Here is a 24605-nt window from a genome sequence, read left to right on the forward strand (position 1 = left end):
AGTCTAGTATTAAGCCACACAGATGCCTTAAATCATGAGAACGTAAAAAGGCAGAGGAAAGAACAAGAACGATGACAGAGACAAGAGTCGACAATTATAAAATAAAAAATAAAAGGAGAGGTAAGAGGAAAAGAAAGGAAAAAATAAAAAGGGCACAGATTAAGTTTTACCTCTGGAATCCAGAGGGCACAGCTCACATGTGCCCACTTGGTCCCTGTCCTGGTAGCTTTCATGGCACCTCCTCTTTTGGGACATAAGAGACATTGCGGATGGATTCCCAGAACGCACGTACGACACAGCCAGCTCCCTTCGGGGACTTTTAAGATTCCATAACATGCCTTGGAAGAAAACGTATCGAAATCATTACACTGATACGATATTACACACAAACCTTCATACTGATTTTCATATGGCGGAAAACCTTCAAATACTAACATCACAGGTTGGCACCATGGACTGGTATTTAATCCTTCTCTAATTTCTTGACATAAAACTAATCAGGTGATCAAAGATAAAACAGACCATAAAAAGTCTTTTTATGTCTGTTTAAAACTTGTCCGTTGGCATTTGTTTATGTATAAAAACATACCCACTGTGACTAGAAAATAACAATGATGTTAAGAACCTCAATCTTTGCTTTTACTGGCTTTTACATTTCTGAAGCAAAAAATGTAGATATCCCTTCAAATTAGCTTCTGCATATGATCAGCTTTTGAAATTGCAGTTTCCCAACATTAGTAACTTTACAATCTAACATAATTCTACTTAGATGCAAAGGGATATGAGCTGTTTGACTGAAGACTGTTACCTACAACATCACCTTTATGGCTACAGTTCTGAGAATTGTTTGTCACTTTAAATATTTATACAATACTATAACAAAAGTAACAGTATATACTGACCTGCTGGTTTTTATGCCTATTTCCTCAGTATTGCATTTAATCCCCCCCCCCAACAATTGAGAAATTTAAGTGTTGCTAAATTTGAGAATTTAAAAAAGTCTGTTTTCTTGTTCAAATTCATAGCAGCTCATAGCATAACAGCTAACTACACATGTACACAGATATATTCTGCTGCACATACAGTGAGCTCTAAGATGTGTGTATGTCAAACCATTGGCTGCCAACAAGGTCTAATTCCACAAAATTCAAATGAAAGTTTTATCTTTGGCTATCAGCTTTCCTAGTGTATCTCACCATTCCTAACATTGTATTGGGGAACAGTAACACTGAAAACCTGAACAAAACAGGCTTATTAACTGACTAACAGTAACCACTGTTTTAGATTCAAATATAGTATAAGTTTCCTATGCTCACTTTCCCAGCTTTCTAAGATCTCAGTATTTAACAGAAAAAAAAAAAGCATAAAATATTGCACATTCATGTCATATCCTGTGGAGAGTGGAATTTTCCTGAATTAAATACCACATAATGAAAATTCCAAGATAGTCAGACCAACCAACATACTCCTTTGGTGTAACATGTTATCACTGTTATGAAAACCCAGCAGAGGGCGATGTAACCTAAATTTTACAAGTGATTTTTTCCTATTATGTGGTATAGTCACACCTACATCCTTACTATTAAACTAATGCAAAAGTAGCATTATATCTAAGTTCACAATGCATTTAGAGGCTTGAAAACGGACAGAAACTATATTCTAATTTAATCCAGTCAATTAGTCAAGAAGGCCTAGACTAAAATGGCAGTTTCATGATTAGTTTCAACCAGCCCAAGCAAATAAAGAAACCTTTTTCTGCTTTGCTAGACTGAGCTCTAATCAACAGTAGTTCCCCAGTTCATTTTGCGACCTAGTCACGTGGAGTGTTGGGCAGCATGTGGAGAGGGTAACGCAGGAGTGGGAACAAGGCGGTAGGACTCGGCACCGTTGCTCCCTGCTCAAACTCACCTCTCCAAGACACGTGTATGCGCATGAGGAGTCAAACAACCCACTTTTCCTCCCTGCCTCCCAAGCCTAGGGCACGAAGGCAAGCGCTCAGGAGGTCAGGACCTCCTAGTCCAGGAAAAGGCATGGTGAAGGAGCAGGAATGAGGCAGCAATGGGTCATCAGCTCAAGCTCAGCTGTCAGCAGGGATCAGCAAGCCTGTGACTGTAAATCTATCATTATTTTCAAATGCGCATAAGCGTGGGCTGCCTCTGAAACAGGCAGCCCAGCTGCCAGTCGTATTCCTGTCACTGGCCTTGTTACCAGCACTCACATTCACGTGGCTGCTTCATGTGGCAAACCAGAACAAGAAAGTGGCCCAGCCAAAAGCCAGCCTCCTGCGCATGAGGAGGAGAAAGCTTCTTTTTCAGCCAGATAAGTTTTCTGAATATTACCTGCACTCATCGCAAAAATATTTTTTTAAAAAACCCTCTTAGTCTCTCTTTAATTGCACAACCTCTTCCAAAACAAGATGCATCAGAAACCACAGGATTTATGTCCCTTTCTTGATTGTAAGGATACCTGTGTCTGACTACGCTGAGCTCAGGCAACATGAAGTCTAAGCTACATTTGCAATGCTATAAACATGAGAAGCATTCATTTTGAAAGCACACTTGCTGCAGGTGCTTATGCCTTCTAAATAAAGATAAGTCTACTAAAGCGCCTGCATGTGGTTTGAGATGCCTAATTTTGGATTGACCATATCTGGCCAATTAACTAGTCGATCAAGAAGGAAAAACCTTTGCTCTGAAACAAACGATTCTTAAATTCCCTACATATAGGGAGGAAGCATTACTGTTTCTAATCTTTAAAAGCAGGTTCAAAAATGGGGAAAAAAAGGAATTGTATATGGTCATCATAGCAGTACATGCAATTCCTGAGAACTCACTTCACATTCCTTCCTCAGACTACAGTTGTCTATATATTTACTATGCTAGGCCACTAAATCTACTGTAAGCATCAGAGTATAAAAATTTCACTTAGTGTTGCACTATCCTTCATACCTAGAAAATCTTAAAGCCCTCCAAATTAACATTTATTACTAGCTGAAACTCCACACTTGCCAACGTAAACTAAGATCACAGGACAGTGTCAACACTTCTGCAGGCACTAACCTGATGGACACAGATATTACACTTGTCACAAAACACCATATCATTCCCATCTTCACTGTCAGGGGACCGGCACACATCACAGATGACATCTTCATCATACTCAATACCTAATCCTTCTTCAGTCTCAATAGCATGATTCATATTCTCATGACAGTGTCGTTCCAGCACTTCAATCGTCTTTTCCATTGTGTTTTCATCCAGGGGCCCACATCCTACAACAAGGAATAGGGAGGGGAAATTAGAACACAGTCAGGCACCCTGGACTGAACCTGAGATGCAGAAAGAGAAGGACAACCTCTAACAACTAAAGCAGTAAATAGCACCTGCTCTCCCATCACTTATTTAAAAAAAAAAAACCTCTAACAACTAAAGCAGTAAATAGCACCTGCTCTCCCATCACTTATTTAAAAAAAAAAAACAAACAAAAAAAAAACCAAAACAAAACTTTTTTCACTCACTGGTTAATTTCAGTGTTGCTATATAAATACAAACAGACCTACTACTGAAATACAGGTTTAAGTTGTATATAAGAAAAGACGGCTCCTTAAAAAAATACTACAACATATGAGTAAGACAGCACTTTCTGTAACTACTAGCTGCTCTGATACAACTCTTACCCCATCCCCATCACTTTAAGAAACACTAATTACACTCAAAGTCACCCACTCAATGTTCCTCACTTTGAAGAGTAACTTTCTAGGAAATAAAACTTGGAAACTACACTTTTTATCTTATAAAGATACAAAAATTGCCACTACCCAATCTAGTACACTAGTTCAGCAATCAGCATGATGGTTATGAAAACTGTTTCTTTTCCCTTCACAAAATAGTAGAAAAATATACTGTTGGCAATAAATAAGAAACAGGAATAAATCCATATTGCCTGTTCCCTTGAACACTACATAGATGCTATATACACTTACCAATACTTAAGCTAACCATAAGCAGAACCACTTAAAAATGATTTGCTATGAGACTGGTCCTCAACCTGCAGTTTCAGGACACTATAGTTAGTGTATTTGGAACCTATGATGTTCACAGCTATAGAAAGTCTCTAAATCCCTCTTGAAAACCTCAGCCCCAAATGATGATGCTGCCCATGGTACACTATTTGCTCAGACCAACAAAGGCTGCAACATCCACACAATGTTAATATCAGAGACTTGCATCATTTTAAGTATGGTAATCTATATATAAGAATACGGCTACTAATTTTCACTTCTTGTTGCAACTGCTAAACAGGCAAATGGAAAAGAGAGATTGATGATAGAAAATGCCTTCCATTATTGAACTGTTCTCTCCGTTCCCAGGATATTTTTTCACTCTCTGAATTTAGAAAAAAACAAAAAAACAAACAAAAGAAAACAAAAACACAAAACGCAGCTCATTCAGGTGGGAAGGGATCTCAGCAGGGCTCTAGTCCAGCTGCCTGCTCAGAGCAGGGTCAACAATGAATCCAGACTAGGTTGCTTGGAGATTTGTCCAGTCAGATCTTGACTATCTCCATTAGCAAAGATTCTCCCCCAAAATGATTTGGCTTTGCAAATACCATTCCTGTATGCCCTGGTAAGCCTATTCTTGCTTTTAACTTTTACGTACATCCTTTTGCACTGGAGCTCAGTCATGAGTTCCCTGCTTTACCAGGCTGGTCTCCTGACACATCTATTTGTTTTCCTGACTATCAGGACGGACCTTTCTTTTACTTGCAGGAGATTGTCCTTAAAGTCCTGCTAGCTCTCTTGACTTGTCCTTCAGGGCTGCCTCCCAGATGTCACCCACCAGTTCCCTGGTGGAAATCTGCTCTCCTGAAGTCCAGACTGCTTGCTTTCCTCACTCCCCTCAGGATCTTGGTCTCCACTATTTCATAGTTGCCTACAGCCAGCGCTGCCACTGATCATCACATCCCAACCAGGTCTTCCTTGTTTGTGAACAGCAAATTCAGGAGAGTGTCAAAAATCCCCCATTTTTCCTACCTGTCCTTCCTAAAGGATCTGCATCCATCCATGGCAGAACACCAGCCATACAAGCTATCACACCATATGTCAGTTATTTCAGTGATAACTCCAAGATATTTTCCACAGTTCATTCCCCCTCACAGCCATCCATACCCACAACTTGCAAGGAAAGTTCACACAGCTGATTTTAAACGAGCTAACGTGTGAAACTTAATAACCCAGCACACAGGCTCCTCAGAACTCTGTATTCAGTAGCAACAGTATGTTTAAGTTTAAGAAGTGGAAACACCTGTGTTTTTCCTATACAAATTTTTAACTTTTGAAGCCCTAAAATGAATTCCACCTGATATGGGTTTTTTCCCTTCCTGCCTTAGTCTAGAGAATTTGCACATGATTTTGGATGTGAAGAAGTTTTTTAGGCACAATAGGTAAGACCTTAACTGATCTAGCACCTCATTATTTTAAACAGCTTTCTGTCATTACCTCATATTTATCTTAGCATTTCCACTCAATTCTCAAAGATCCTTAAGAGATCTCACACAAAAGACCACAATTCAAACAACGTAAATTAACTGCTGCTTTAAAAACTAGAATGTATTGTGAAATTACCCATTTCTGTAAGCTCCTCGTTTAATTCCTGAAGCCAGAAGATGTCCATATCATCCAAGTCATAGCGACACACAGATTCTGCCAATTCCAAAATGTTGATGTAACCAGGTTCTGTGGGCTCTTGGCTGGAACAGTGGATATACTTCCTGGGTCGTGTATACAGTACTTCCTTTACCTTTTCTGCTACAATCCTAGGTTTAAAAAAAAAAAAGAAAGAAAGAAAAGGAAAAAAAGGGAGAGTTAGCTACAGTTCTTTTAGATCCATTCTCAAGAGACACAGAAAGTTTGTTATCAGGTGCAAAGAAACATAGTGGTTCACAGATTACAAATTGATCAGATAAGCGTACCCGGGGTGGGGAGAAGGGATTCTGTAAACATCTTTTCTTCACACAAAATATATTAAGATTTGCTATGAATATAAAATAGGTTTTAAAATGTAAGACACTATGTAACTTAGCAAACACTACTAACTTCATAACTCAAATATTTTTGAAACACACAGAAAATAATATGCACAAAAAAAAATTCTACAATCTTTGTTTTATAGTCTTCCTAAATGACAGAAAGAAAGCTTGCCAACTAATAACCTTGAAGATACTGGCTTTTTCAGGAAAACTTGATTTATTCTGTTGCAGTGGGGAGGGCAAAGAGATGCTTGCTCTTCATTTGGGATGAACAGTCTACCTTTACTTTGTAAGTGACACCGTAGCCACACTACGAACGTATTATTTTTGTTATATAAAAACCATTCTGTTGCTAAGGAAAAACACGTACAGCAAAAAACAGCTAAAAATCATCTAGGAAGAAAGGGAGAAAAACATCCATGTTTTAGACCTCTCTATTTTAAGAGATAAAACTCTGCATCATTAGGAAACTGGCCTATGTGAATGGAAAGACTGACTTTAGGTAGACAAAGTCAATCTTTCTCTGAATCAAACACGAAATCCCTGTATGTCAAAGGAAGTCAGGAAAATACTGAACGGAACAGTGCCATGCGTGAACAGCACTGCATGCTTCCTAGAGCTAATCCTCCAGATTAGCTGATTAGATTAGTACAGATTAGCTCCAGATTAGTACAGGAAAGAAAGAAAAATTGTGGGAAACGAGGCAAGAGGAGTAAAGGAGGAGTAGGCAGCAGTCACGCAGTGTTGCACACAATTTTACTGGACAACGTGGGTTGTCAACGCTGACAAAAGCAATGTTCTTCTGCCATTCTTCCCCCTTCACCTTGTCCATTTTTTTCCTCATTCCCACGTGAGCTTTGCTTTTCTCTGCTCCAGCCAAATCTACAACAATTTTTTTTTCTCTGATGTAATACTGCTGGTGTGAGATGCAATGTATTTATTTTTAATAATTTGGTACTGACAATAGCCCCAGTGAAAATTAAGTTATGCTGTCATCAGCACTTTCACTGGACAAATTCATTTATCTTGGTCTTGAAAACTATGCTGGCAATAATACTTTTATGTTGAAACACACTGTCTCCCCACTAGAAAGGGTTGCAGGAGCGCACTGTTAGGTTTTCCTAGTGTAAGCACAGTAGGACAGAATGAAAGGTTACTTATCAATCTCTTGAAATTGAGATCACTGAATTTCTATAATAATAAGCAGAAGCTATTTATGGAGAGAGAAGGCAGCAAGAGCTAAAAGCTTGGGGGAGGGAGGGGAGGGAGAGAGGGAGAAGGTGTTCCACTGTGTTTAAAAAGGGTTAAATGTGGAAAAAGGGTAATGCAAAAAAGAAAAAAAAAAAAAACCACACCCAAACCATAAACATTAAATTAAACCTAGTCTAATAGGATTATGCATATAAAAGGTGACAGCTTCAAGAATACCCCACAACACAAGTCCTATGGACTTCACAATACCTAATGCTTTTAAGTCATTTAAGGGATTCTTGAGAATTCAGAGATGCTATGCACAGAGTTTAGTGGTCTAAGTTTGATCAAGATGAGCAATTCTGAAAAAACAGGAACCTAACATTCACTTTCACTGCTTGTCAAAGCAGACACACTATCTAGATCTCCAAAGCTCAAAAAGAAAAGCCTATTTTTTTCCATTCTTTTTTAGGGGATGAAAAGAGCATTTACAAGATGATTAGAATTTGTTATAAATTACAAAATCAGCAAAAGTTTGCATGTGCACAAAGATCTACCAGCACAGAACCAACTCCAGAAGCAGTGACCTCAAGTCGCGAAAATAAAACAAAAATGCAAGAGAAATGGAGGATAGAAATTCAGAAGTGTATTTAAGGCCAGCTTCCCCTATACGTCATTCGAGCACAACTTCCTAGTTTTCTGCTAGGGCACAAACAGGTTCTCAATTTTGGTTAAGAAAGGTTACCTTTCCATATAAAAGCAATCTGCACAACACTACAAAGTTCTGATTAGCCTTTCTGCAAACTGTATCAGCTATCAGCTATTACAGATTAGTTCCTACTGTTCTATATTATCATGCTTTATAGTAATGCTTTTCAAGTAACATGAAAACAGTGCAAGTTTGGGTTTTTTTTTTTCTTCTTATTTATTAAGCTCACCACACTCAAATGAGAAGACTATTTTTATCCATAGCAGCATGTGACTTAGGGAAAAGAGAAAAAGAAATCCTTTTTAATCCACACTGTAGCCATTACAATGCTGTACTGAAAGAATCTGGTCTGCTTTGAACGGCCACAGAAATGATTTCCAAATTGGTCCCGGTTTAATTTAAAAACATACCTGAAGCCTGGAGGCTAATGTATCGTAGATTTAATATAATAACAAGGGAATGCTGACTGCATTTAGACAACCAATTTCTTTTGAGAGACGATCTTTTCTGAGATGATAATTGGTGCACATGATTTATGTTTAATCGTTGTTACCTGAGAGAAGGTTGTGGAATAGTTTCGGGACTGGCTGGAACTTGAACTCCTTTCTCCCATTCTTGTTTCCACGTGTCCGCGAAGATATAATATTCATCAGGGTTAACATGGTGAGAATCTGGTAATTTCATGGCACTAATGAGATCCTTACGGAACACCTGCAAAGAAAACCCAGGGAGCTTGCTCGAGAAAAGACAGTTGCACCAAATAAGCTGTAGGGCTTTTTTTCCCCCCCCCCCCCTAATCTTCATGGAAACAAGGCATATATGTTGATAATTTTTGAAAAAGAGTATTGACACACAAACCCACTAACATGAGATTATCCAGATTATGCAGTACGACAAGCAGTTTAAGCTAATGCACAACCACACTGCTACCCAAAGCAGAAGGAAGGAAGGTGTTTCAGGGGACCAGGAAGAGGGGAAAGGAGGACTGCATCTGATTTAAATAGCTTTAAGAATCCTCATCATATTACTTCCAAACAGCTTGTTTTACTTGCTAGTGTGCAACCTTTATCCCAACATAAATACAAGGTAGCACATCCTTTTCTTTCACAGAGTTAAGCTACCTTCAATTGTCATATTCATCACGGGTTAAGAACATTTGCAGTGACAGTTGCCATGGAGAAACTAATGCATAGGAATTTGTTCATCTCTGAAAACCCTTTGAAGTTTTACTGGTCAGTATCTTTGGGATCAAAGATGAACGACTGCCTATATTAAAGTAAGAATTGTGTTACTTTATTCCCAACTCCCCATGATGCAAGCAGAGCAGTACAGTCTGGCTTCCAGATTCTTTAGCAAACCTATAAAGATGAAATATGCCATCTTAAAACAATATGAACCCAAACACCTCCACCAGTGACATTCAACTCTCTGGTTTAAAACGGTTAGGTTTTTAAAAGCAAGCAACCGTGATTATCAGTTGTCTCAAAGCTTTCTTATTGTAACTGTCTGTCAAATACATACGCAAATACATAAAAGACATAGGAACCTTTTAGTTTTCTTTACTGCTCCACTGCATCAGTTTAACATTCATAAAAGCAACCATGGCTTGTGTTAGGGAGATATCAAAACTAATTAACCATATTATCGTAATGAGAAATCAAACCCTCAAAGGACAATGAAATGAAAGAGAAAATATCCCTGCAATAAGATGTGGCAGGTGGAACTCTCATTCTTACTAATACAGAGTTTTATAGCCAGAATAAAAGATTTCAGAGGCAAAGATCTTTTTGTACCCTTTTCAATTTGACAGTACCAGACCAAGCATGCCTACTCCAAAAATTCTCAGCTGTTCTTCAAAAATATCAAGTAAATATTCTAGTTAAAAACATCATGCCTTTTTTAGTAAACAGGTTTTGATATAGGCTGCTGGTAACTTGGAACATGGGTGTTATGTCATTACGTACTATAACTGCATCTCTCACAGGCTGCAGGGAGAGCAAGCTAACCAGGGAACCCAAAAATACATTCCAAGTAACAAAGTCCTAAGGCCTTCTTATTTGCTACTAACGTGTCACTGCTTTGTTTTAGATCAGATTGTTTACAGTAATCTTCCATGTAAAATTCAAGTACCTAATAAGCCTTATTAAAATCCAAATGACAAGAGGGAAAACACTAAGATTGTAAACATCCATTTTTTCCAAGCAGTATGCACACACATCAAAAATAAAATGTAAAACTTAAAAGATGCTTTAATTTTCTTTGTTATAAATACAGGATCAGGTCTATGAGAAACACTAACATGGTATAATTCCAAAGAACTCCAGGAGGGAAAAAATAACCCAACAAATTAGAAATGCAATGACTGGTTTAATTAATGGAAAAGATACTCCTCAAATCCTATCTGAGATAGTGCTTTGCAAACTGCCTTTTAAGTCACTGACTGAATAGAGAACATAGAAATAGAATACTCCATATCAAAAACACTACTTCTTAATACTAGATGAAAAACGCTACTGAAGGCATCAATATTCTAACTACATTGCTTAGCAGCAAATTCATCTGCTCTTTATCCATTATGTATGCAAACTGTATCATCTTTATTTTTAGAGCACAAATCCCTCAGAGCAAGGACTACTTTTTTTGGTTGTTGCACAGTACTGACCATACCATCGCCACGCAGCAATGCTAAGTCCTTTGCTTCAGATTTCTAAAACTGACAATAGTGATATCACTGAGGGTCAAAGATTTAACCAATACAGACATAGCTGACGAAACCTTAAGGAACCCAACGTGTGACTAAGATTTCCTACGAATACACTTTCCTTTCCATTCATAGTTAAAATAACAGTGTAATCGAGTATTTCCAGGCACTTGGAATCATTACACAGACACCAGCAATTTATAGCTCTCATCATTCTTAATTTCTTCACATGTGGTCAAGCAGGGTCTTCCAACAGTAAAATACACTCAGAGGACAATGTATGAGAATGTATGTCTTTATCACGCACTCTATACTTATTTTGTTACAGAGGCAAACCAAAACACCCAGAGGAACCTAAGACAGTTTTCTCATGAATTAAGTAAATTTTACTTTGGCAGGCAGGCTCAAGGCTATGAATTAAGCCAAAAAAAAAAAAAAAAAAAAAAAAAAAGACACACATTCAGTATTTCGAAAGCCAGCTTTTCCTTGTAGTTGAGCCTTTGTGAACACTTAAACTGAAAAAACAATGCAAACCCTTTATTAACTGAATCCATAAAGCAACAGTTAGTCCAACCTATAGCACAGTCTGTCCTCTTGAAAAAGGTCACCTTCACTTCCTCGGTTAGTCAATAAAGTGCAGTAGTTATGTTTCAGTCATCCCAGTGAATTACAGATTTGTGTGGTTCTTAGATCCAGTCTATAGAAAAACTAAAATCTCCAAAAGTGCAAACAGCACTGCATCTTAAACATCTACCTGAGCTGCACATGCATGTTAACTTGAGGAAGACACTATGACAGACACATTTGAACTGTAATTATTTCCAGTAAATTTCTCATACAAAGATCTCATAAAGCATGAACTTAGAAATATAGGATTATAAAATTGGCATACCATAGGCAAAACTTACTGGTAAAGCAGTTCTTTTGTGGGCATGTATTTCTTTTCTGAATTCCTGCATGTAACCATATATTTATCAAGCATAGTGATCTCATGAAATACAACAGTAACTCCCATAGACTATCATGAGTTATACTAAAAAGTACTCTTCAGTGATCAGATGCTATTCTTAGCTGGACTTTATTCGACTTCTGCTTTTTCAGATTTGATCTATACATGCCTATAATCATACAGGTGGTTGTTGGATTTATGCCCCAGCAATATCTCTGCCACAAGTTAAAGGGGTGAAATCTTAAATATGGAGTTCGGTATTTTTCCAGCTTATGCTACTATGCCTAGAGGAAGTTTCTAGCGGAGGGGAGAGGGAGGGAGAAAGAAATCAACCTGAAATTGAAGATGAGGGAGGTGAGAGTAGAAGAGGAACATCTTCAGAGCCAGCCTGTTTCCTGAGGCTAACCTTTCCAGCTGCAAGGGTTCGGGGCAAAAGCACAGGGTTCCTGCCATGCAAGTTGTTCTGCTCCTTCTTAAAACCTAGAACGTGGTATTAGTAACCTCAAAGAAAGAGATTATGTCTAACACCAAAATACTCATGAAAAGCACAGTAACTCCATGTCATAGGGGGGAAAAGACAGATATTAATCAGAGAACTTCCTGGCATGTAAAGCTGAAGACACATAGATAGAACACCATATTTTATAGATGCACCTTTCTGGTTAAGTGTACGACATGGTATTTTTAGATTCCCCAGCCCCACCCCAAGAAGTGTTTGCTCTTCTTGCTAAAACAATCAATTCACCAGAAAACAAACGCTTGTTGCAGGCAGCCATTTTGACAACCAAATCCTCTATATCAGAAAGCACTGGCTAAAAGGAGAAAGTGAACTGTGTTTTTCTCCACTGAAAAGCTCTAACACCTTCAACAGCAAAATCACTGTTTAGACCATCCTCCACTGGATAATTGTTACAAAAAAAAAAACAAACAAAAAACCTCCCACCTTTCTGCTAATCTTCCTTTTTTTTTTTTCCTAATTCTTTTCTAAGACATCCCTTTCTACAAGTTGCCTGATAAGCACTTTCTGTACTCCAGAATCTTGCCAGTTGATCTAGCAAGCCTTGAAGAAATAGTTTTCCAGAGGATGACCTTGCTCAGAGAGCTGTAATGCAAATTAATGAAAACAAAATGCTGCTGCATGCTTTTCCAACCAGTAGTTTACTTATTCATTTGATAATCTCTGCATGAAACAAAAGGGATGATATTTACATCACCAAAGACCACCTAATGTCAAAGACAGGGGTAAATTCTATACCCTGCTTGAATAAACCCTCTTACTTTACTGAACTAGGAAGGATAATAAATAGCAGTTTATCAGTCACCCCAAAATGACCCCAAAACAGTCATATTTTTCACTATACATAAAACACAAGCCTTCAACTTTATTTTAATATCATCTCACAGCATACAAACTGAGAAACCTTGAAAAATTAGCATGTCTAGTCTAGACTAACAGGGCATTCCCACCCATCTAAGAGAAAACATCATTCTTTAAGAAATAGGTTTAGCTAGTGGTGGGCATCTTTAACTTCACATATATTTTTATATGTAACTACTAAAAGGAGGGTCTTACAGAAAGATGAGATGACTTTTAGCCCTGCTTACCACGCAAAACTGTTTCAACTGAACTTTCAATTTCACTTAGCTACCTGCAAATTTTAAGTTTCAGGTGAAAATGGTTCAGCAGTTTGTCTAAATAAAGTCAACGAAAAATGTGTTTGCTTAAGTAATAATACTCTTATAAACATTTTGTTGAGAAGCTAATACTTCCTTCCATACTTCAAAGCTGGGGCTTGCATCTGGAAGAGGAATCCTAGTTCTTTGGTCAAGGCTGCCTTTGCACTCTGCAATGAAAGTTGGACTAGATTTGCTGAAGCAATGAGAACTTTTCAACTGCCTTTGCAGAGATGCACTACTGTCCCTACAGCCTTACAAGCTACTTTCTACAAAGATTCTCTAGGAATATGCACGTTCTACTCTCCCCCGTGCCACTAACACACCAAGCAATAATGGTATCACAGAGCTGTAGAAGGAAAGATACGGTTTATACGCTTTATTTGGTTTTCAGATATCTGAGAATTGTTCCTATTTGGAAATTATGTTAGAGGAATATGTCCAAGGAAAGTTAACTTCACAGAATCAAAAGTTTATAAATGCTTAGCCAAAAAGCTGTCTATGACTTTAACAAGCACTCCTGCAAATACACTGTAAAAATTCAATTGCTTCATCTTCCTCACAGGACCATCCTGCATTTACTCTGTGAATAAATCAAGACTGTGCAACAAAATTTTTTTTCCCTGCAGGATCCTTATCCACTAAAGATGTTGGGAAGGATGCAAGTAAGAGCATTACAGTAAAAGATCAGCACTGAAGTAAGAGAGTGGGTTCTTGACTGTACAACAGCCTTCTACAGACTGTATTTTCTGACCAATTCAAACACCAGATCTGCACAGTCATTGGAACACCTTTTGTTCATGACCAATACAAACCTAAGACTGCATTTCCAAAAAGCAAAACTAGAGTTCAGTATCTTTTTCCCATACCTCTCTGTAAGCTTCTGCTAAAGCTGACGGATCCCATTGCTCATTCCCCTTGTCTTCCTCTGGCACACGCAGGAGGGACAGAGGAAGAACTTGAACCAGTTGCACCACCTCTTAAAAACGCAGTAATAAAAATAGTGCTTCTTTTAGTGACACCCTCTAAGCTTTCTGGTACTTTGACCACCCACTTACAAAACACCACAACCGTAAGCCTCCTGCTGTGACCATTTGGGCCAGGATTGGGAACCACACCTCAAAAGTTTAATAAATTATGTGTTGATTGCTCTTCTGTTTGAACCAAAGCAGGATTTCTCCTGGATTGCATTTAATTGCTTCACTCCTAAGACTTCCCCTGGTGCCTCGCAGGGCCCCTAAATGAATCAGCAAAATATAACTCATTTCTTCATATCCACTATTTATAGAGTCAGAAAACCTACAGTCTGGGAAACAAAAAGTAGTGATTTTTTAAAAGGTAGGAGGGAGCTATTATGTCTTGATTTTTTGAGTAAAATAATGTGGAACAAAGGTCAATCTCCCCTCTGAACAGAAAAAGCTGAAACAGTTAACATTTTTCTGAAGTCTCATTCACAACCCATCTCAAAGGCCAACTATGAATTTTCACATGCCAAATACTTATATTGACTGCAGTGAGCATTTTCAGCAAATTACACAAGAGTTTTTCATCATGTTTTGGGTCAAAGCATCTTCTCATTCACTTTCAAAAGGACTTGGTAATTTTTTATTCTAAAGTCAAGACACCTACAAGTATCAAAGCTTACTCTACTAGTGCATCTCTCAAGTAAAACACCCTCAGCAAAATTTTAAGACACTTACAAAGCAGCAGTCTACACCTAAAATCACCACATAAATAATAAAATGGAAGCCATATCGTAGTAAGAGCTACCAGAAGTGTAACACAGTCACGTAATACCTACATGTGTCTAATCTTTATATAGATGTTTCACAAGGCGTGGAAAAGACTGCCTGCTTAGCAAGGGTGAAGCTCTAAGGGACACCACTTTGCAAAATTTAGTGGGCACATATGGGAAAGGCAGAATATTTCTAGTTAAGACACTGCAAGCTGGGCATGAAGCTTCTGAATTAAGGCACCTGATATAAAGGAGTGTGGAATCTCAAGGCAGTTTTGCTCATTTTTTGTAGTAAAGGAAATTAAACACAAAGTAATTTTAAAATGGAAATGAAGTTCCAGTTCCAGGTACACACACTGACTAGACTGAAAAATTAGAGATGTTTAAAAAATTAGGGCAGACAAAAATAAATGTAGTATTAAATTTGTACTCCTGAAAGGAAACATCCAAATAATTTGGACATATCCTGCAGTAAATCCTCATCTACGAGCTCCTATTCCCTAAAACTATTTTTACAGATTATTCAGGCCTCAAGCAAATGAAATATTTTACTTTCCTTTGGAGTGGCCATGAATCTTCCTAGCCTCCTTTGGAATGCCAGGAAATCCGATACAAAAATCAACCCCACCTAACATCATGTCTCTAACAGTATCTCAGGAGCCAGAAGAATGTGCAAGAATTGTGCAAGAACACATCAAGTTTCATTCTGGCTGCTAATCAGAGATAAGCTTTAGATTTGAGGATTTAATTCTAACAATTAATTTTAAAAGCCTATTACTTATATAGATATTTAGAAATATCTGTACTTGTTATCATCTGTCCAGTTCCTTTTTTAATCTTGTTTAATTCTCAGTTTCAACAACTTCCTGTGCCAGATGAGCTTCACAGTCTAATTACATGATGCTTGGAAACGGGTATCCTTTTAAATTGCTCCAGATTTCTTAACTTTTAACCTCATTCATTCCCTGCCCATCCTTCCTCCCCAAGAGGATAGGCAACATTGAAACTCTAGTTCTACTGTTTTCATACCATACATACTTTACTATTATGCCTGTTCATTCAATTCCAAAGGTAAAATAGCTCAGCCTTTTCATAAGCAAGCTTTTCCATGCCTTTATGCATTCTCATCACCTCTTGCTAGAGTGTTCAAATATCCTTTCTGAGATAGTATCTCAAAGGCAAAAAAGGATCATGAAAGTACATAAATTAGAGGCGCAACCTCACCGGTTAAAGTATTGTAAATTTTTGCATCAACTAACCCATGAAGGCAAAAAAGCAGCTTATTAAAATGCATTAAGGCAAGTTCACCAGAGGTCTTGAGAAGCCTACACAGATGTCCAAACTGATGCAGTTAATTCAGAATCTTCTAAGGCAGGCACGCACATAAAGGTAACATTCTCCTGTTATGCATGGTACATATAAAGCAGTGATTTAATCATATTGCCCATTCATTCACAGAACTACTCCTTTCAAACTGCAAAAGGAATCCATTCTCCGCTAAGAGTCTAGTCTTACAAGGTGCTCCTCAGGATCAAGACCTATGACGTATATGGCAGTTAAGAGCCAGCAAAAAAAGTTCCACGTACCCAAGCAATGAAAGCAGATGGTTTACTTGTGGAAAACCAGTTACAGTTCACATGATAACACAGCTGTCATAAGCAGCAATGCAGGATATAACCTAATACTGCTGCTGTGGAATTCAAAACCCAATTTGCAAAGACAGGTAAAATACTGCCATCTTACATGGACAGGACTGAAAAAAAGGACGATCTTAACTTAACTCTTTTACAGATGTAATAAGGAACAAGGACTTAAAAAAAAATTTATAATAGCTTGAGCGTCACATAAATTTCTATTCTCTTTTTTCCCCCACAAGCCTGAGGGAAAAGAAACTGTCAGTCATCCAGGACGGTCCAGCTAATAGGTTCTCCCTGCAAAAATGATTCCAACTATTCTACCATCATTTTCCGCTGCAACTTTCAAAGAGACAGGAAACAGCAAAATACTGGTTTCATGCTGAGCCAGACATCCAAATGCCTCCTACCCTACTACTCCCACACAGCCTAGTGTTTAGACCTGTGAGGGACTCCTGTCTAGGTTTAAGTCCATAAGGGGCAACACAGCAAATGGCATGTGGCCAACATCATCACAAAGGTTTAATTATACATAAAAGTTTTACACTGCTGGTGTGCCTGTAACCTTAACACAATTCAGTTATTCAAAGTAAATGCTAAAGTTAATTAGCTGATAGAATTTTGAAGTCACCATTTCAGTGGCTTGCAATACACTACAATCCAAAAGCCGAGCACAAAGAAAGAGCCACAGTCTTGCTTTTAAAGTTACCTTGGGAAACAGTATTCTGAGGAAGTATCATTATATGCTTGCCCTGTTCTCCTACTTTTCTCCAAGGAGTATAATGCGATAAACGGACCTCAGGTGTGACTCAGTAACATTGCTTTTGCATTCACGTAGAGACCTGGTAAATCAGGCTCTGGGAACAACAGTTACATTCTAATGCTAAATCACTTGGCTCCACAGAAGTCACCCATGTGCCCACCTTGATTCTGAAACAAATTCAAGGTAGAGTGATCCTCAATTATAGCTGCTTTGCATTTTCCACAGGCTACAACAGGGGAGCACAGCAGATATAGACAAGTCCTGTGAAGCAGTTGGCAAATACAGTAACTTGTTTGTTGGTCACAGTACCAAAAAAAAGAAGGTTTTATTTGGAAAGAAAACTCAGGTACTCAGGAATACTTGGACTGTAGACAGTTAAGGAAGTCGAAAAAAGCCTAAGTATCTATATGCAATTAAATTGAGAAAATCAGGCTTACTAGCATGAAAGAAAAATTAATGTATGAAGACCATGAGCAAAAATATTCCCAAACAGCTATTTATAGCTCTGACCTTTCAGATTTTCTGCATCACTAACTCAAGAAACAGTATGCTGCCTGGCAAGCAGAGGTGAGTGAAAGGAGGCCAATGCCCACTTGCTAAAACAGATCCCTCGCTAAAAGGACGCTGTCAGCCTGAAATTTTAAATTTCTATAAAATAGATATTAAATAACCATTATTACAATAAATTTGTGGAATTATTATAAGACTCTTTTGGAAAAGGGTGTGTGGTAGCAGGTCTCTTTTCAGTCTTTGCTTTACACCCTTGTCAGCAGTTTATGCATAAATAATCAATTTCGATGTTCTGCTGACAACGGCATTTCATGTAATGCCCTGTCCAGCATATGCTTTTCTAGAGGTTGGAAAAAGTGTTTGCATCTAGCAGAAGGAAAGAAAAACTGGAAAGACAGCCAAAATTCTTATGCACAAAGGGTATAGATTACTACTGTCACCCCACCCTCCCTTCCCCAGAGGGCTCTAAGTTGTCATCATCATTTTTTTTTTTAAATATTGTTTTAGGAACACTTGGGGCATTCTTCCAGAAGAGGAAATATTCTAAGGTTTGAGATTTCTTTTCTCCTTTTTTTTGTCTTAAAGAAATCCCTTAAAACATTATGGGAGTAAAAGTATTTCAAAACCCGACAATATTGCTGGAATAAAGAGGTTAGGAATACTTCTTTGAAATTCAGAGTATACATTCTAGTTTTTGCTCTACAAAGTTTCATATTTTCAAACATTAAAGGGCTCAGGATTTTATCTTGGAACAGGTATAAAGCAGCAAAGATAATCACAGGAGGAGGAACTGAAAACACTGCTCATTTTAATTCCTGGAAGTTATGTAAATAGGAATACTGCATACATGGGCTACATCTTCATAATTACTCTTTCTATGTGCAGGCACACACAAAGACAGACCGCATGGAGCAGAGGCAAAGAACCCACTAACAGGACAATCCTTAAGAGGAAGAGGTGCAAGAAGAAAGCTGGGTAGCTTGGCAAGGAGGTGGAACTGGTAAAGGACTGGCACTGAGGTGTATTTCAAACAGTGGCAAGCCTGACAGTGTATTTGTTTCAGTTCCCATTTACTCAATTTGGCAAATGTCAAAGCTACTGCATGGACAAACATGAGCAACAATTACAAGACTTCAGTAGCCACAAGTTGCTTTTAAGATTGAGGATTATGGTTCTGTAAGAATTTTAAAGACCAACATTTTAAGGTAAAATAGCAGGCTTTTCTTAACCTTCTCAGTGGCTGCAAATAAAGTGTCACATAACTTTGTGAACACTCATGCAAGATCCTCTTTTAGAAACAAATCAGTACATTTTCTTTAATTAACTTATGATAAAAATTAAACTTCCAAGGAAAGGATATATTCTATAATATTTACTGTGTTCTTACCAAACTAAATTCATCTAGTGAGCAACATTTAGAAAGGAGCATGAGGTAAGTTTGCTTAATAGCTCTTGCTATATGAACACAACTGCTATGTTTATGCAATCTCCCACAGTAATATCCAAGCAGCTAAAAAACTATCGTTTGGTATGGTACAGAAAATTACTTCTCAGCCATAAGTCTCTGTATTAAATTCTACAGAAACAAAATATTTTTTCGTCAGTCTTTTTTCAATAGCCTCAGACATCAACAGTCACACCAACATGCTGAAGGACTCATTTGGAGGGAATGTGATAGAAAGTAAGGGGAATTAACTGCCAGAAACAAATCTCCCATTTGCAGTTATTTTCTGACTTCAGCCCTTAAGAAGCAAGCATCAGATATGGAGAAAGCAGCCAATAAATCCCCCCAGAAAAGGGCTACTGGAGGAACAACTGAAGAATGGATTTGAGCATAGAATCATACTTAGACGCCAAAGGAATAAGGACTAAATTAGGGTACATAAATCCAATGAAAGTGGTGATAGGCGTATATGCAGAATGGTCCTAACAGGTACGGATAGTAGAGTAAAAGCTTTATTGAAAATAACAACTCAAAAGTGGAAAAAAATGACAAAAGATGAGTAAGCACTGTTCATACATATCCTGCCAACTAAAGCGTCCTGCTGTTATATCCTAGAGCAAAAGGAAGGCATCCTTCCCATATACACACAAACGACTTTTCTTTGACATGCTGTCAAATCACAAGACCATCCCAGTTTTTCAATTTCAAAACCAGACTAACTTTCAGGGGAAGAAAGTAGTATGTGTTACTGTTTGCAATCCCATAAGTCACTTTGGAACTTCAAACATGGTCCTATAATACTTGCATAGTAGGAAGAAATAAATTCATTGGGAAACTGACAGGCAACAAAAGGCCTCAGTGGTGCTAGGCCAAAGCTCACTATTTCAAGGCTTCGAAACATGAAAACTGCAGGACTACCAGCAACCCATCTGCAACCCCAATTCTTACCTCAGCAGGTTTCTTTTGTTCATTTGCTGGTGTTTTTGACTTGCTCCTATATTTAGAACAAGAAGAAAAGGAAGTGGAAGGACCTATTTAAAAAAAAGCAAAACAAAACAAAAACACATTATAGCTCATTTCAAATCATTTAATTGCTCAGTAAAACACAAGGCACTCCAGTCTCTTGAAATATCACAATTCTTGACAAGACGTGGGCAAAACGCTCTTATGCAGTCTGTAGGCTTGAGTACGGCTCCTCCTGTTCCACTTGTTCTTTGTAAAACCACAGCACGTTGATTTTAGAGGCACATTCTGCTCTGCCTGATACAAGTGCGAGCAAACAGAAACAAGCATGTGGACCACCTTCCTTCATTTCCTTTCTAGCAAAAGTAGAAGGAGGAGGAGCAAAACTGAGGATAGAAAGCCTGCAAGTTCTAGAACAAATAAACAAAAGCAATGATATTAAAGCATGCTGAAAAGATGCGCAAAAAACTACAGAATCATGTCTAGACATTTCTGGGCAAAATGCTAGTTCAGTACATAATGCATTGATGACTCTCAATAAACGTGAGAATGAATTATCATTATATAGTTATTCAGTGGGCATGGATTTAAAAGAAACAGACCAGATCACTGCCATATAGAGTTTTATATAGCTAAAATGGAAAGGTGCAACCTCAGCCAGATGTGTGCCAAGGAACTTTTAAAACATTACTTTACTAATGTCTATAACAGATTGAAGTTGAAAAGATCAAGAACCAATATAAGAAACCTCAACAAATGCATGCTCAAACAGCTCTTCACCTCCTGTAATTTTAAAGTTGAGGCTCTGAACAGGACAAGGCAACAGGACTCCTTTTTTAAAAAAACGAACAAACAAAACCCTTGCTGTATGAAAACGTCCTCTTGAGAGTAAAATTTCTTCTGAATTAGATTTTTTGCCCCAAATCTGAAAGGGACATACAAATTTCTACTGAAATTGTGAACAGACTCAAAATTCTACCCCTGAATTTATGATTCTTAGATTCATTTCCCTCCAGTAAAAGCATTCAGAACACCAAAGACTACAGAATGCAAAAAGAAAATAAAATGAAGCAAGAAACACTTTCTTAATTATGAGAGGTGAAACAGTTTGCCCTCAAACCACAGAAGGAAACCACAAGGGGGTGATAGACCAGAGAAAAACTAGTATATATTACTCACTCTCATTGTCTGAACTGTCACTGGTGCTTAGATGCCTGTGGCGTTTCATCCTGACGCATCCTAAAGAGGAAAAAAAGAATTTGATGGCAACCATTCTAGTGGGGGGGGGGGGGGGATAAAAGAAAAAATACATATATATACATACATACACACACACACAAATATATAAAAAAGGCTGTGTGGATCCTGCCAGTTCACAGCAGTCTCATCACACAAAAGGCAGCATTCCTCTGAAGAACTTTGAGGCACTTAAATACTCCAAGCTTGGCCACTGTCTTTTATTTCTGCAAGCCACTATTAGACCACGGTATTATTTATGACATTAAGCACCCTTAAATTAGTGTGCCTCTGATAAGCAGAGTTTGCTTTAAATTTTTCAGAAAGGAGTGCAACCTGCCAGCTGATTCTCGGCACAGCATTAGCAGCACTCCATGAGGGGACTCAATGTCCCATCTGTTCAGCCAAAGGGAGAGTTGCCATGGTGGCAGTTGCTAGCTGAGAAATGGGTGGAGGCCTAGAAGTAAGATGGCTGCACAATGAGGCAAGGATTTGGAAATATAACTCACCTTTAAAAGAGGGGCCTACATAAAAACAAAAGGCAGGTTTTAAAAAGGGATAATGAGAGAAAATGCTGACTAATGCCGCTTAAGTCATCTGATCACAGCCTAGTTCACAAAAAACGCGGCTTTCAAAAGTTAGAGAAGCGATCGACTGCATCAGTGAGAAGCAATTCTGTGGTTCCACAAGAGTTTCATAATTAAATATTGGGCTCTTCAAAATTTATTTTCAAACATTTAAGACATATAGAGAATGCTGAAGAAAAAAATTCTGCATCATTCCTTAAAACAGAGAGACCACAAGAGAGAACAAAAATATATTCTATACAAGTGCCAACAAAAATCCATATACATTCGCCATGTTGGTTATTGTACAATGGCTCTTGAGATTATCCAAAGCCCATGGGATAAATAGGATTTCCAGATAAGAGAAGTCTGTCAGAAGGCTTTGAAGAGATTGCAATGGAATTGTTTGCAGTAGAATTGCTTAATTTACTGGAAATTTTCAGCAGCCTTTATATTTAAGGGACTGAGTTTACTGAATCTAAATGCTTCAAAAAAATATTTACCCACATTCCTGGAATTTGAAGAGGAAAGGATGCATATATTTTTCAACTAGTATATATCAAAAAACTTCTGAGTCAGGATATTTGACCTTTGTGGGTAGGTGGGAGAACAGGACAGGCTATCAAAAAGTGGCATTTGTATCATTTTGTAAGTAAACTATGAACTCCCGTTATAAAAAAAACGTATTTCATGCAAATTCACCTTCTCACAGCTGAAACAACATAGGGGGAGCAAGGCAGACATGTTACAGAAGGTCAGCTCGCAACAGAAGAGCTACACAAAGAAACAAAAACCCCAAAACACTGCAGGATTTTGCTTCCTTCTAGCAATTTAACATGGTTTGTGCAGGCAACAACAAGATGAAGAAATTTCCACGAATCTCTTAGGCAAAAGCAGTTTGACAGGTAGGAAGTACTTGAGCCAGGCAGGCTTTTCTTTAAAACGGTTTCGGGGGCCCTAGGCTTCAAGTTAACTGCTGAGGAGTGAGGGAGGAGGAGACTACTTTCACCTTGCCAGCTGGTGCAGCTGCAAGTGATGCATTTTAAATCAAGAGCAGATAAAATGGCATTGTCTATTTGAGAGGTTAACCCCCCGCCCAGAGCCACGCTGTCCTCCAGCCGCCAAACATAGCACCCCAAAGGACACAACCCTCCCTAGAAAGGAGCAGGCTGTGCCTATGGCAACACTTTCCCTGCCAGCAGCCCTCAGTTCTGAACAGCCCTGCTTTACAGACCTACTGGATGTGCTGCAAGACCTTGGGAGAGGCTGAAAAGATGCACCTAGAGCAGCATTCCTCATTTTTCATTTCTTAGCAAGAAATGCAAATGCTCACTGCTTGTTTTGTTTTTATGTTCAGATGAATTTCTGAGCAGTTGTTAAAAGATGTCAAAAGCCTGAGGCAGGCGCTTCTCATCTTTCGTAAGTCTATAAAAACATGTAGCAATAAGACCTTTTCACTCTGCATTAAGGATACAGCTATTCAAAAAGTACAACATGAACATTCAATTAAAATTGGTTTAAACATCAGGTTAAGAGATACAACTGCAGAAGGGATCATCTAGGAAGCCTGAACTTCTGCCTCTGCAACTAGGAAAGCTAGAGGGGAAATGGCTACTTTAAAGACAGCTTATATAAAAATGGCAAGTGTAACAGCTTTTAAAAAAATTTAAGGAAGTACACCTCTGGCAACAACTCCATAGTAAAAACCCTTTAAAAATTATATTTTGGAAGGGGATTTGCATCAGCTCAGAAAAGAAATTTATACCCTCATTATAGCAGATAGAAGCTGAAAAAGCAGTCACCCAGGTTAATAACCCCATCCTGGATCCCAGCCTGATTTTTGCAGCAATATTAACCACAATAGCCATGAATAAATACCCACAGAGCTGCAACAAATCATATGAGTACTGTGTTCAGGAAGACAGGTTATTAAAATGATCATCATGCTACGACATGTTCCTGCACGATACAGGAAGAACAGTCTTAGCATCGTTCTGATAGGACCACCTTTACAGAAGGCTTTGTTTTTATGTTAAAGGAGAAAAAATCCTTTACGACACTCTTTTGTAAGCTTATATACTTTGACTGCCAAACAAGTTGTAGCTCAAAGTGGATTAAATGCAATCTGTACTACTGAACAACAGTTCGAAGAAGCAGCCAACCTGCCATCTCTCATCTCCTATTCAAAAGTCATTTTAGACTGAATCAGAAAGCTGCCACTGTCATAACTGAACACATTTCCACCCCAAAATGTTAGGTCTCATCAGAAAGGCTTACTTAGACAAAACTTCTACTCCCAAGCCGTTACAGAGGGATCCCAAAGTAACACCGTCTGTAGGTGAACAAGCGAGACAGGAATTAATCGGTTTATACAAAAAGCAAAAGAATCTGCAACGGCTCAGTTAAGAAAGAAAGCAGATGTAAAGCTAGTCTTGACAACATAAAGAAGAATATTTGCAAGCTCCAGCCAACCTCTCTGGAACAGGCTGGTGCTCTCCAGTGA

General features: G+C 38.2%; 1 protein-coding gene across 13 annotated transcripts in view; it reads right to left on the reverse strand.

The window, feature by feature from the left end:
* JADE3 (jade family PHD finger 3) overlaps window positions 1–24605 on the reverse strand; it is a 68552-nt gene that overhangs the window by 13419 nt on the left and 30528 nt on the right. For 11 of the 13 annotated variants that reach the window (XM_064501468.1, XM_064501464.1, XM_064501527.1 and 8 more), the window contains 6 exons: window positions 21480–21539; window positions 20286–20368; window positions 8481–8638; window positions 5624–5814; window positions 3060–3271; window positions 171–338 (listed from right to left, as the gene is read on the reverse strand). In XM_064501468.1, coding sequence (XP_064357538.1) covers window positions 171–338; window positions 3060–3271; window positions 5624–5814; window positions 8481–8638; window positions 20286–20368; window positions 21480–21539 — 872 coding nt within the window. Of the gene's footprint in view, window positions 1–170; window positions 339–3059; window positions 3272–5623; window positions 5815–8480; window positions 8639–20285; window positions 20369–21479; window positions 21540–24379; window positions 24501–24605 lie in introns of those variants that run through there. The other 2 variants (XM_064501518.1, XM_026108985.2) reach the window with 2 other exon arrangements.

This window comes from Dromaius novaehollandiae, chromosome 1 (genome assembly GCF_036370855.1).
Source record: "Dromaius novaehollandiae isolate bDroNov1 chromosome 1, bDroNov1.hap1, whole genome shotgun sequence".
In the NCBI taxonomy this organism is placed as follows: Eukaryota; Metazoa; Chordata; class Aves; order Casuariiformes; family Dromaiidae; genus Dromaius; species Dromaius novaehollandiae.